Source organism: Xiphophorus hellerii, chromosome 7, assembly GCF_003331165.1.
Source record: "Xiphophorus hellerii strain 12219 chromosome 7, Xiphophorus_hellerii-4.1, whole genome shotgun sequence".
Lineage (NCBI taxonomy): Eukaryota > Metazoa > Chordata > Actinopteri > Cyprinodontiformes > Poeciliidae > Xiphophorus > Xiphophorus hellerii.
In genome coordinates, this window is record NC_045678.1 from 14022596 (window position 1) to 14037561 (window position 14966).

Consider the following 14966-nt stretch of genomic DNA (forward strand, 5'->3'; position numbering starts at 1 on the left):
GCAAATGTCTTATGCATATCCGAATATGACAATAAAGACATTGAATTTATTCATAATTCAGCTTCATTTACAGCCAGATGTGCACACTCCATTACCTCTCAGTATTGTCTTTTCTTTTTCACAGAACTGGATCGTTAGCAACTTGATAAAACGGCTTGAGTTGCTGTTTCTTGGGGTTTTTGCATGTCCAAAAGCTTCCAGAATACAGTTTACCTGTATATATAACCAAACAGCTCATGTCAAGCTTTGCATTATCTTTCAATGAGAAATAAAGCATAACACACTATGCAGAAAAGAAAACATCTTTGTCAAAGGCAACAAGGAAAGTCTTCTTTTGAACCACTAGATGTCAGTGCAAATCTATGATTCGAGTCTCATCATTTCATGTCCCAGAATGAAAGGTTGACCCAGATATTGCCTACAATGACTTCATCAGAAAAGAGCACTCACTGATTACAGTATTTTAAATCAGTCTCTGAGCTAAAGCAGAATGTTGCGTCGTGAATCTAAATTTCCTATCTAGAAACATTTTTTAAAAAATAATGTTGTTAGTGTTGACCTTCAAACCAATTTAGGAAATGATTAATGCACCATCAAAAAGTGTTCAAAATCTAACAGGCAAGAATCTATCATGCAGAGCATAAAGATGTTGCATGCCATCATATGTGAAATACTTGCTAACGTCAATGTATGCAAGCAAAGTGGGTAGGCAGGGGGCACTCAGGGATTTATGAGTTTGACAGAGAGATTTACGGAAAAGAAAAAAGTGAAATCTGATATGAGAACCCAAAGTCATTTCAAGGACACAGCTGTGTCATTGTTGCAGGCTCCTGAATCATGCAAGTCTACAGAGGACCCCTCTTCACCCACTGGATCTTTGAAGTGCAGAATTTGACAAACATCTCACAGACGGACGCATTCAGACTTACGTGTTTCATTCTGGGCTCTAACCCAAAGCCTCTGGGGCTGGAGCGAGCTGTCAAGTGTCTCACAATGTGCTTACATGCCTCAGTTTTCCCAGAACCACTCTCACCACTGAAAAGACAGAAAGAGACAAGTCTTCAGTTAGTCTTTCACATTGTGTTGTGCAAAAGTATTTATGACCTTAGAATTCCTCCACAATGAGTAACATTAAAACGTCAACAATTGTGGACACCAATTATTATGTGAAAGATCAACACAAAGCAGTGCTTAATTGTGAAAAAGACAGAATGTTTTTAAAAAAGCCCTGAATGAAATATAATTCAACAAAAACTCTTCAGAGTACACATGTGTTATTTGACATTAGAGTGAATTGAGCTGTTCAGTGAAAACCTCAGATGTTTGTTAGAAACCATTAATGGACAAAAAGCATCATGAAGACCAAGGAACACAGCAAATATATCATGGATAAAGTTGTGGAGAAGTTAAATGCAGGGTTAAGTTATAAAACAGGATACCAAGTTTTGAATATCTCATAGAGCACTGTTCAATTTATCACCAGAAAGCAAAAAAACTCTAACTCTACCAAGAAAGGGCTTCCACATAACTAGCAGAATGAACAATTAGAGCATTTTTGGGGTGACATGCTAAACACTATGTTTTACAAAAAGCACAGCACCCAGTAAACATCATGTGCACCAATGTTTATCTTCAGCTGGGACTTCAACTTGTCAGAGTTGATAGTGAGTTTGATATTCAAACTAACTAAATTAAAGCACACTCAGATGTTAGAATAACCCAGGCAAAGTCCAGACTCAAATCCAATTGAGAATGTAACATTAAAACTAGTTTAGCAAATTTTGTGCAAAGTTTGTGCAAATTTTCAAGGGAGAAAAACACTTTTGTACGACACTTTATAAGTATCGGTTGCAATCCACAAATTATACTTTATATAAGCGATCATCAACAGTGTATCTATAAGTTGTGATATCAATGAACATTTTACACTGAATTTGCATTGTTAAATGTTTTAATGCGCTTTGTTCTGGTTATTTGTTAGGTTTTTTTTAAACCTTTTCCACCACAACAGACTTTTTATAACACAAGAAAAATCTCAAATAGAGCTTTGCCTGTGTCTCTGAAGAGTAGGTGTGAGTTGTTAGTCATCAGGGTGACATCATCTGTCCCCTACAGTGAATGTCTCCACCCACCTGACATCTCCCCTACCTCAGGGACCCCCACCCATTACATGTCCCACCCACTCCTCCTGACATGAGTGACATTTCACTGACTGAGCCCATACTTTTAACACCCAGGACGCCTGTTAATTTTCTGGTGACTGGATATCAAGGCTGACATAAGGCTCCCCTACAGTACATGCTCTGATACTCACTGACACGCAGGGAGACGAGACATGCATAGTAACACCAAGCAGATGGCTTGAGAAGGTCAGGGTCTCCTCACTAAAGACCGCAGCTTGCTTTCGGTGTTTGGGAGTGTGTATGTGTTATGCTACTTTTCCATGTCCAAAGGTTCTTCCGCTATCTTTTCATTTAACAGTTTTTATTAGATTTTAAGGGTAGACTGTTAAGAGTATCTGCCTCAGGAGGGATCTGGACCATTGATTGCCTGTAAAAGAAGATGTGTGTGTGCATATGTGTGTGTACTTTGGTATATATGCATGTCAGACAACAAGGAGATCCACGGCACAATCAAAAGTGAAACCGGAGAAGGAGTGATAAAGTGCAAAGGAAGAAATTGAGGAAATGGAAACGTGTGCACTTGTGAGTGCACAGCACAATGCCACTGTGGGTGTGTTTGTGTGTGTAAGTGAGATGGATAGCCTGTGGCCAGGGCGCATTAACTCTCTGCCAGACTGGTTACGACTCAGTGGGAATGTCACTAGAGAGCAGGAACAGGATTTAATTGCAATCAGGGTGCTGAGTTGGTCCAGTCGAGGACAAAGAGCGCAGCTCTCCAACACCTCCCAGCAAACATCCATCTCTGTGCAAACGTGGAACAGGTCTACTGCTTGGCTTGGGCTCAGAGCTATTAATCTTTCTGGAAGGATTTAACAGGTGTGCAGCTGAGGGGAGTGGACAAACCACGTGAGCAACCTGCCAATTATTTAGCTATAAAACTGTCACTGCAACTCTGGTTTAACATAGAATGACTTGTAAAAGTATTCATATCTTATCACACATCTTATCACATTACAAACACAAATTTAAATTTATTTTATTGGGTTTTAATGTGACAGATCAACAAGAAGTATAATGTTACTATGTAGTGAAAATGGTTTCTTCACAAATAAAAATGTGAAAATGGTGGGATACATTTCTGTTCTCCCTTTGCTCTGATACACCAAGATGAAATCCAGTGAAGCCAAATGCTACACTCTCAGAGCAATACTTTTGAAAATCACATTTGCCATCAACTATAATTTTTGGCTTTTTTCTTCACCAACTTTTGCCATTTATAGACAGAAATGTTTGCCCTTTTTTGTTTGGTAAATATGTTAAGTTCAGGCAGATTTAAGAGTGTCAGAACAGCAATCCAGGTCTGGACTGTGATTATGCTCTGATCTAAACCATCAATCTCTCTCTCCGTTTGTTCAGGGTTGCTGTTCTGCTGGAATGTGAACCTTTTTTGGAGCCTGTAACAAGTTTTCTTGAAGGATCGCCTTGTATCTACCTTCCCATCAACTCCAATTAGTCTCCCTGTCTCTGCTTAAGAAAATTGTTCCCACCATATTTCACCATATATCGCCATATTTCACCCCAGTGTGTTCCTGTGTGTTCACCCAAAACATTGTGTTTTGGATGTAGGCATTTTGTTCTGATTTGACCAGAACACCTTCTTTCACATGTTTGCTGTGTATGCTTGTGACATCCTTTAAACAGACCCTTCTTATGGTTTCCTTTTTCACTTTTTTTCCAAAAAAGCCAGATTTTTAAAAGGCATGACAAATAGTTGTCCTTTCGACAGATTCATTCAGATTCAATCTGATTGGTGGATCTCCACAGCTGCAGGTTTGATGCAGTGGCAGTGCTCCATTAGGATGTTTATAGTTTGGGATAATATTCTACAAGCAAACATCTTCATTTCTACATAAGTTCATTGGTCTTCATTAAGCTTCTTTTTTTAAACTAGTGCTCTCTAGCAAACCTAATAAAATGTCTCAACTTTGGGGGTTTCTGTATAGAAAGGAACAGCAGGAGTACCTCAGGATGAAACACTGTGGACGTCTCTCCTGCTGCATCATGTGATACGCTCTCTCAGCTGAGGAGAAGATGTGAGGCGGTAGAGAAGAGCAAAGACGGCCAGTGGAGCTCAGGTACAACTGACTCACCTAAGAAGTAGACAGAGGCCTTACATAAGATGTACACACAATCAGGCGAGGGATCAATTTTCAATGAAACAGTGAAGCCACACTGGGGATCATTCTGAGAGATAAAAGATACCACTCTAAGTAACCGTGTAGCTACAGTTTACACAAACTTAAATGTACAAATTTAAATATTTAATCCAATGAAGTAAAAATAAATCTCATTTTCTGTTTTCTATGACTGAAGCAATAGATTAATAATCCTAAAAGTAAAAAGTATACATTTAAGATTCAGAATCGGCATGTTGTCATTCATACTGTCCCTGTCTGCCAAGACCAGCAGTGGTATGAAAGTGTTATGTTGGTGATAACAGAAACAGGGACGGAGGAGGTTTTTGCACAATGACATAATATTGTGGAAAAGGTAATAAATGAGCAATTTTCAATAACTTTCCTACTGGATTGTGTTGTCGTCTGTTTTTCTTTTCTGCTTGATAAGCATTTTTGTTCTTGTGACGAGAAACTGTAACTGAGACTGTTTGCGTCTAGCAATGGCTGTTTGTGTGTGTTTTCTCTGGTTAATGCAGAGTCAGCCTTACGCTGCGGATCGCTAACAGGAAGACTGCATTATTTATCAACTACTAGGTCCATTTCAGCTCCTGCTACTCTGCTTTTTATGCAGGAAACTCTTTCCTTCATAGAATGATTTTACAGCTGTAATACTTAAAGCTCATCTAATGCAAACCATCCTGCTTGAGAGGGTATTACCATATATTCCCATCTAAATTGAAACATCCTAATAGACAACAATGGCTTTTTGCTGTAAATACGTACAGGTAATTTAAATGTTTGCTCACCAAAGTGGAATAGATGGGCAACTCTTTGTTTGGATTGATGAGTAGAAGAATGTGTCCAATGTAAGTCTAAACACGAGCAGGAAGAGACACGCGAATTAGCAAACAAGTAATTCATCCTCATTTCTAAAAACTTTAATAAACAGTCATACTAAAAGGAAGCCTTGCATATGTGTTTAGCAAATTGCATGTTTGCAAATAATGTTGAAAACATTGTAAGAAGATAACAGTAAAACTCCAACTGATAAAATGACCTGATGAAGAACTCAGATGTACTGTCTCATATGTAAGCCCTACAGACATTAAGACCAGAATGAACGGCGATCTTATTCTGACCCTCCTCTCTAACCAACTAACCCTTCATCATTCACAACTTCTATTAGAGCCAAGCTGCCTCCTGTGAAAGTGCTGCTAATGCTAATATTTAGTAACATGCTGGTCTGTCCTCCAGACTGGGCTCAAGGTTAATGGGTTGAACAAATATCCCATTGTTTGCAGACTGGAGGCAATATTAATTTATGTTTTTCTTAAAAAGTAAAATTCATGGAAATTGGATTCATTATTTAATTATTACAAATTTAGAGTTTTTTTTTTTCATTTTTCATCACTCTTTTTAAGGATGAAAAGGAAAGATCTTTTGTGCTGCAGAAGGCAGTGGCCACTCCTGAAAGCCCCCTTCCCTGATCACCATGCTGGTAGCATATGGATTATTCTGCCTGTTCTTTCCCATTTATGTCCATCATTTCTCTGCTCTGTTACCCTGTGTTACAAAACTGAAGCAAATTAGCTATAGTCCAAAAGAAAAATCAACTGGAGTTTATTATGATTCTATTTTTAGGACTTGACTCATATTGTGCACCAAAATATTTGGTTATGCAACAAAACAACTTAGTTGTACGACTTTTTAAAATACTAGAAGAGTTAACCAGAAAGCAAAACAATACATCACGTTCATCAGACTTTGTCAACTAATTTCTTCAGTCTAACAAATTAGATTCTAGATTATAAAATAAGAATAAGCAGAGTTCCCTATTCTCTATTTTGACTTCCTTTAGTCACCTCCAACACTGAGAACAACCCTTCTGTCTATTGCCCATCTGGGTTTCTGTAATAGCACACTATCACTGCATCCCCACACAGTAGACTACTGCACACCAACTGTGCAGCTTTACATTGCTCTGGTTACAGTCTTTCAAAAATCCTACCTGGAAGCCCGCTAAAAGCATGACAAAAGTATGGAAATAAATAAGTTGCAGAATTGATTTTGTCATATTTTCACCAGACTATGTGTGAGCAAGGGAAGTAGGAGACTCTGTTAGGTCAGTGGGCTTAAAAAAGAGATAAAATTTATGTTGCAAACAAAATCTGACGTACGACTACCAAGAATAATTAAACTAACCTTTTCAAAAAACAAAGCTAGATACAGTATTTTAATAAAGTACAAGGTCCCCTCATAATACAACTTGTTTCCATAAAGTATCAAGATAGTAAGATTTAAGGGCAAAATCCTTAAATCTGTAAATTCAGAGGCCTTCTGGGTATATAGTTTGTGCAATATGATCCAAATGCTTCACATTGACATTTTCAGAGTTTAGAGAACATCCCAATAACTAAAGGCAACTGTAATGTCAAGAAAATATATTTCATATTTCTCTTCGCCTTTCAGGGTTTTCTGGGTGTTTAAGGTTTTGTGTGTAAAAGGTACAAGGACATAACAGGCTTACATAGATTTGGTCGTTACCAAAGCGCTTCTGCATCTCGTAGAGCAGGCTGCTGTCAGTCAGCTCGCTGAGGGAAGCGAGGTCATCATTGGGAGCTGGAGGCATCAGCTTGACCTAAAGAAACACAATGAATGAAATCTGAACTCAGAGTGGTGTTTTAATAGCCTCTGTTGTTGTCCACATACATTGCATAATTTCTACAAAACCCAAACTATGACAAGATTATTTTTGTTACTTCACTTTGAGCTTTCCAATGTTGAAATAACAGGACTTCAAATGCAAAATTTTTAAGCTTCCACATTTAGATGATTGAGTGAACAGTATTCCATGCGAGATTTGGGATTTAGATTTATAGACTAATCTTGCTTCAATAAAACAGGAGAACTTGGTTGCACTGGAAATATTTTAGGGATATTTTAGACTAAAGGGGAATGAATACATAAAAAAACACATTTTACATATTTGGAAAACATTTTTTATGTCACAATTATGCAAAACAGTACTTTAGTTTTTGTCTTTCAGATAAAATCACAAGATGTTACACTGAAGTCTGTTATTAAAGCCTAATAAAATATTAAATTATTCAAAAGATGCACATCCTCCATTAAAAGAAAAACCCACACCAAATTAAGTATATACAGCTTCTTGAGTTTTAAAGATCAGTTTAACTCAAATGTAACCCTTTTGCTTTATCAGCCAAAGACACTCTGAGAAGGTTCATCCTTAAATGGGCTTTGAAGCAAAGTTACCTGCTCCAGTTTGCTTGGTCCAGAGCTAAAGGGACTATCTAGGCCATTATCCTGAGAGGGCTGTCGGCTTAGTGCTCCACCTGCCTCTCTGAACATGGCACACTTCTCCAGCAGACTGTCCCGTTTAGAGATTGAGAGACCAAGCGGATTCCTGATTAACAAAAGAGTAGGCATGGCGAGTTAAACGACTGTAATTTGGGGAAAGGATACAAAATATTTGAGTTTAAAAAGGATAAATCATAATTTACAATGTATTGAATAAATGTGTGCATATAAAAGAGTAGACTCACAAAGTTTTGAGAGGAGTGTTGAAGTCATGAGAGCCTCCATCATAACGTTGGTCTGTTGAAAGTAGTGGGGCTCCGGGGTCCTTCAGTCTCTGCAACCAGCTCTCCTCTGCACTATGCAGCATCTCTGCTATTGGTTCTGACACTGCAAGATCTAATGACAGAAACCCAGAGGTTTGTTACTTTGAAAATCTGACATCACAAAAAATAAAAATAAAACTCTTCAAGTTAATGCAGGAAATTCTGAATACGTGAGAGCAAAATTTATCTATTTTATCTTTCTAATCCACTCAAATGTTTATTTCTGTAGTAAAAACAAAAGATAAAAAGTAAGTAGACTAGAAGTGTTGATATACAAGGATTTTGATGGCTTAAACAACACTGGCACTACTAAGTGTCATTATAACCCCTTTCTCAAAAATGCATTTGATGACATTGCCCTTATCCAGAATTCAAATGTAACAGAGAATCAATCCAGCACTGCAAAGGATGAGAGCTTTAGGATCTCTCCATCTGTAATGAGGCCTAAGAGGGCCCAAGGGAAAGAAAATGGCTTTTGGCTTTTTATTTCAGTCTGACAGACAGCACCCCTGACACCCATCTCTTGCTATCCCGTTTCTTTTTTCATTATTATATGCTTCTACAGGAAAACCATGCAGCTTCAATGTTAAATGTTAGGGATTGTCTCAGCCTCTCAGGGTTTGTCTCACATGTTTTCTGTGTCTACATGCAAATATGGGGTATTGATTAAGACCAGAATGAGTCACAGGCCTGGTTAAACCCAGAGAGTAAACGGTGAGCGACAGCAGAGAGATATTATCCTACAAAAAGGGAGGAAGAAAATTCAAAGCCCCAGTCTCTGACACATTTTCTGTGTGTTTGTTTATACAGTGCCATCCAAAAGCATCCGTAAGACTAGAACATTTTAACATTTTGTGAAGTTATAGTCATACATTCAGAAAGATTTTAAGGGATGTATCAATAAAATTGTTCATAATTGTAAAGTGAAAGGAAATTTGTACATTGTATTGTGCACCACACTTTTTTATAGTAAAAAAATATAAGAAAATATGCATCTATTTCTTTGCATTTCTGGCAAATAGAAATCCAATAAAATACATTGGGTATTACCTTCCCTTATTTTGCTTTCTTTTAATTTTTTGTTCTATTTTGGCATTTAAGGCATACCATATGGAGGTGGTGGCTGCCTACATGCGTCAGGACAGCTTCACTCTACGACAAGGATATTTCAAGATGTTAACCTGAAAGCATGCTAGACTTCATTAAATCAAGACTGCATCTGGCAACAAAGTAAATAGGCCACATTAATGAAATAAGAATGTTAATATATGTTAATATACAGATTTCCCCACTGAAGTCAATGAATAAATAAGTATCAACTGAATCATAATCTCTTGCTCCATTTATGGCAACTAGAAACTTAAGTGTCATGATCAATGACCTTTAAAGATCATGTCTCCATGACTCAATCACTTTGCATCATTAAATGTACAAAAAGTCATGCCGTGCCCAACTCAATATGCCACCCAGCTCTTGCAGTCTATGGCCATCTGCTGCCTTCACTACTGGACTAACTGGTCTCCCAGTAGTGAGAGACCTTCACAACACAGACTGTGAAGGTTCACAGTCTGTGTTGTGAACCTTCACCAGATGGTCCAAAATGCAGAGGAGAGTTTGGTTTTCAATCAGCCTAAAAGTGAACATATCACCTCTCTGTTTACCACTCGCTACCTTAACCGGCCACATCAAATTCGGGTCACTGATGTCTACAAAGTTCTTGATGGAAAAGGCTACAATCTATTTGAATGCTCTCACAAAGACTTATGTCACTTATTGGCCACTATTATCATCAAAGCATTGTTGGCTAGCAGTGCCTACACTGCACTCATAACAATCGAGACTTTTTATGCGTTGCTCCACGATAGTAGAATGACTCACCGAGTGCTACCAAAACACAAATTGAAGGAAACCTTTTCTACCTTCAAAAAATTCTTACAGACTGGTAGGAAACAGACTTTTTAAATGTGTGAAGTTCAATTTGTTTTACCTATCTAAATTGCTGATGTAATTCATCAGCATATGAATTACATCAGCAATTTCATATGCTATTCTTGGGTTGTGTGTGAATTGTGAGACAGTTATTTTTTGTTTTTGGGCATGTGCACCGACTGATGGCACCCTTTGAATTTCGTTGTCCTTGTGACAATGACAATAAAGATTTATCTTATCTTATCTGATGTACTAAGATTGCAAACTGCGTGACAGATTATATCATCATCAACAAGAAGGGCATATAAGGAGCAGAGGAAATGGTTATTTCTTAATGTGTGTTACTCCCCTCCTTTACAGCCCAACTACCAATCTTAAACTGCACTGAAGTGATCTACAGCTGGCAGCCATCATCTTGCAGGTGAAAACAAAGTGATTGAAATAACCATTAGCTAATAACCATTACCATTACTTAAACCATAGAAGTGTGCCTTCATCAATACTAAAACATTTGTTAAAACAACAATATTGTGAATTTTTAAACATTAAGTACCAAATTGAACACAGAACGTTATTTTGGCCTGTACATGGTATTTTGTTTTGCCCTTTGCTATAAGCTTTACATTAATTTTTCCGTGAGGAGCGAAAGTCTCCCTCAGCCATTAACTCTCATGAATAGGGAAGTAAGACCTTTTAGAAGACATCCATAATTGTACATCAAAAGTAGGCATAATCTTCTGATGGTAGCTGGTTCAGCTTGTAACTTATTATTTATTCATGTATTTCCTAAAGACTGGCGGCTACCAGTCAAAACAGGAACAGATGTCCACCACAGACGTCTAAGAACCCACATTTGGTGGCCTAATTATTATTTCCCCTTTTACTCGTTATTACAAAACAGGTAAAAGGTAAAATAATGTTTAAGAATTCATAAAATTGTTGTTTTCATGTTCCTGTAAAGTAATTTGTAACACCCCTTTATTACCTTTGCTTTCACCCAAAGGCAGTCAGCACACATCTACATTTATGTCTGACAAAATTATTTTCTTTCTTTTTTTTTTTTTTGCTTCATTACCTCCCACTTGATTGAACATGTTGCCCCTCCAGTTGCAGTGTTTTTTATGTTTGTGATCAAATGCTCATTAGTGTGAATGTGTTCAGTAAATATATTACCAGAAGGCTTGTCTTGGTTGCAGTTGAGCAAAGCTGGATTTGCGCCATGCCTTAGGAGCTTGCTAACGATGCTTGTCTGGAAAACAGAGAGGAAAAACAGATCTCCATTTCTCCAAAATCCAGGGAAGACTCAAGAGCAGAATAGATACATGTGAATGGATGGTTGGATGGATGGAAATGTAAAATCTCTCTATTTTCTTCAATACTGTTTGGACTGAGTTGTGATATCTCTACTTTAAAGAATCCGTAACACAGCCTTTACATTCATTTGACACATGGATATTCAGCCCAGCTTTTTTGGGGGCATCATATCTATCAAACCTTGAAATAAAATCCACAACATTAAAGAATTAAAACATGTAAATAAATACAGGGCATCCATTTGGCTATGGTGATGCAGATGGCACAATGTCAGTCAGCTTTATGAGTTACAGCAAATTTACCCTACAAGAAATTGTCACATTTGTTTAATTGTGATTCAAGGACATGTTTAAGTAAAATAATGTATAGATTTATAAACTCCTCCAAACTGCAGCTCCCCCCACTTACAAGTCACTTCACGGAAAGCTGATATTGTGAGGTCCAAAGGGCGGAAATGAAAACGCTCAACCTTCACCTGAGCAATGATGTGTTTACGATGTATAGAGAATTTCCCTAGAGACCATGAATCGCCAATATAAAGCATTTTCACATCATAATAAGAATATCAGTCAAAATTGAAGCAGATATTGCAACGTCTACCTGAACGGAGCCTGAACTGAAAGTTTCTTCAAATTAAATTCTGGCACAAGCATTCATTAATCTCTGTGATGAATAACAAGCAGACTGGTTTCACCAAAGATCATTTTTAAATCCCTGGTTATTCTAACGTCTGTTAGATTGTTAGATCTCTAAGCTACTCTCAGCTAAACTCCTTTCTCCTAACCCAAAAAACGGCTTTGAAATCTTTACCTTATTATTCCAAGTTGAAGTCTGTGCCATTACTACTTGGGTAGCTAGGCACTGAGTACATAACACAAACATATTTTGGCCCATATTTGCTGTTCCAGATGTAATGTCATTACCCTTTACCCACTTTTAACTGGATTCTTCACTGCCTTTACTCATTTCTTTTACATGTTTGACATATTCTCAATCTTTGACAAAGAGAATAATATAACTAAGCCTAAAATAGACAAGCTTAAACCATGATGAATAATGGAGGATAAAAGCCAGTTTAATGATGCCAAATCAACAAAAAAGACATTTTCACCTCCAAATGGGAAGGTGAAGTGATTATTTGTATTGCAGCTGCACAGGAATAAGACATAAGAGAAGAGCAAAGGAGAGTGAGTCAGCATTTCTCAAGACTAACTGTGACCTATGCCGACAGTTGTAAAGTTATGAGGCTAAAGCACAGCCTCTGCCCGTGAAGCTTATCGGCAAGGCTCAGACTCTATAAATAATGGCCACACGTCAGTAGCACTAAAAGATGTGAATGCTTCAGCAATTCAGGTTTCAAAGAGGAACAGGAAAAGATTACAAGTGCATTGGCGTATCTTTAAGGCAGATCCAGACAGATTGCAGTTTTAGTAATACCCATGAACTCTTCTGATGTTATGTTTTCATGTTTAATTTCAAAAGTTTAAGTTAAAGTTAAAGAGTGAAAACTATTCAAGACCCACTTTTACTTAATTTCCAATACTTCAATTATAAAACTAAAGAAACGAATCCAATCCAAGTAGGTTGGTAATTTAATTCCCTTTTACTTTTGACTGAAAATCCAACATAATAAGAACGATTTGTCCCTCTGAAGACCAGAACTTTAAAATCCTTGATTCAAACTATGGGAGCTGGGAGGCAGGATCTTACTTATCACAAATCCAAGGAAGGAAAGCTTAATTAGCTGGATAATAGGGTCATACATCTTCTTAAAGGTTCATTCTACTGCACATGGCACGCTGCAGAAGAGGTCTCAGAGTTTAATGTACCAGGTGGTGTATAGTTGTGTTATGTGCCACTGAAAGACTAGCAATAAGCAGAAGGTGACAAAAGGCAAATGTTAAGAAGGCCCAGAGAGTACTTTGCATGCAGGAGGGGGTGCACTGTTACCAGTAAAGAGCAGAGAACTGAGGTGATTTAGCACTGCAAGAAAAACCCAATCAATTCTACAATTCTCCACTCTGCCTCTGGTAAGTCTGAAACACTTACACATTTCAGTCCTACAAACACCCCCCCACATGCATCGTAATTCTGCATTCAGGAAGCACAAGAACAAAGAAAAACATAATGGCTAAACTCAAGTTCCTTTAACATGACTGTAGAGTGGATTATTGCATGCAGATCTACTAAATTATCATCTGGAATTTAAAAATGGTGTAAATTCAGAATGAAACATGAGAAATGGAAAAGAAGGTCTGGAGATGCATATGAATGAAACAGAGAAAGGCTGTGTGCAAAGTCAGAGGATAAAACTGAAACACACAAAAGTAAGAAAAAAATAGTGGTTTCTGGACTAACAAACCAAATATCTGGAGAATGATTCCAAACACCAGAATAATAAATTCTTCTTGTCAGTGACCAAGCACATAGTCCAAAGGGTAATTAGTCATGTCAGCAAGATCCAAACATGATCGCTTCCCTCTCTTCATAACTGGAACCTTTCCAAACCAAATCTTTATCCCAAATCTTTATCCCATTCTGTTCCAAATGCTTTTCTAAAAACTTTTTTCTTGTTTGTAAATTTGATCATTTAAAACATTGTAATCAGTTAATACATTCTCAGGTTTAGGCATGGGCTACTAAACCAAGGTTTTGAAACTTTTTCTATCAAAGCCACGCTTCTGTCTTTTCACTCTATTCCTGTAGTTTTTTTTTATTTTATAAAATCCTAGATAAAGCACCAGTCATGGAAGATTTCTCTGGAGCCAAGAACAATCCACTTTTTTTTTTTTTAGCTTTATATCATGTTATAATATAATTCGCTCATAAACACAGACCTGGAGCTTTGCTTTGACTTTTTCATGCATGTTGAGGAATCCTTGAATCTCCCATGGCAACCATTGGGAGGTGAATAAGCACTGCTTATTTACCCAAAGCTCCTCGCCTGAGCTGCAGTATCAAGCCAAATTTGCACCTCACAGAGAGCCCCTACCCCACGTCTTCTCCTCTCAGCTCCACCAGACTAGTGGCAGCAGAGATTAGCAAAACACCTGGTGGAACTGAAAGTCTGCTGAGCAAATAAGGAGTTTGTGGAAAAGACCTCAGTGAGACAACAGAATGGTTGCGATGGGAGATTCAAGGATTCCTCAAACATGCAAGAAAAAAATCAAAGCAACACTGCAGATGTGATTTTGATGGGGGAACAATATTGTAACATGATGTAAATCTCAAAAAAGTCGTTTTTACATTATCCTTCTAAATTAAATAAGATCATGAAACCATGGTCTTACTAATTTCTTCTCATTTTCTTATGAGAATCGTGTTCTTGTCTATTCCTACTCTGAGTTGCCTACAGGCAGGTACAGTGAAGGAAGAGTCCATCAATAAGTTTCTCATTTTTACTTTACTTTTTAATTAATTGAAGCGATCTTAATGGATCAATGAAGCCAGTTCAGTTTAAATTAGGTTTCCAGTTGATTAACGTCAAAACATTGAACAGCAAGTTACCTGCCCATATTTTGCAGCCAAATGGAGTGGGGTCCAAAAGTTGTTGTCAGCTGGATGGGGGTCTGCTCCGCTCTCCAATAACACTGACACCACCTCTCTGTAGCCACTGGCAGATGCAATGTGGAGCTTTAGAAAAAGGAGATGTAAACAAAAAGCATATTAGAACTAAAAAAATAAAATAAACACGTTCATGAGTTGATAAAAAGAGAGTTGAAGAAATCAAATGGGAACAGAAACTAAAAAAAGGTCACTATCAAAAATTCTTAGGAATTGTT

General features: G+C 37.5%; 1 protein-coding gene across 4 annotated transcripts in view; it reads right to left on the bottom strand.

Moving 5' to 3' along the window:
• The window catches only part of myo16 (myosin XVI), a 122294-nt gene that overhangs the window by 59073 nt on the left and 48255 nt on the right, over positions 1-14966 (bottom strand). For all 4 annotated transcript variants that reach the window (XR_004339874.1, XM_032567383.1, XM_032567382.1 and 1 more), the window contains exons 7-15: positions 14692-14817; positions 11044-11119; positions 7864-8014; positions 7574-7724; positions 6828-6938; positions 5107-5172; positions 4146-4273; positions 930-1035; positions 96-213 (exon numbers count right to left, since the gene is read on the bottom strand). Coding sequence is in view for 3 of the 4 variants with exons in the window: in XM_032567383.1 (XP_032423274.1) it covers positions 96-213; positions 930-1035; positions 4146-4273; positions 5107-5172; positions 6828-6938; positions 7574-7724; positions 7864-8014; positions 11044-11119; positions 14692-14817 (1033 nt within the window). In the remaining variant the exon portion in view is untranslated. The remainder of the gene's footprint in view (positions 1-95; positions 214-929; positions 1036-4145; positions 4274-5106; positions 5173-6827; positions 6939-7573; positions 7725-7863; positions 8015-11043; positions 11120-14691; positions 14818-14966) is intronic.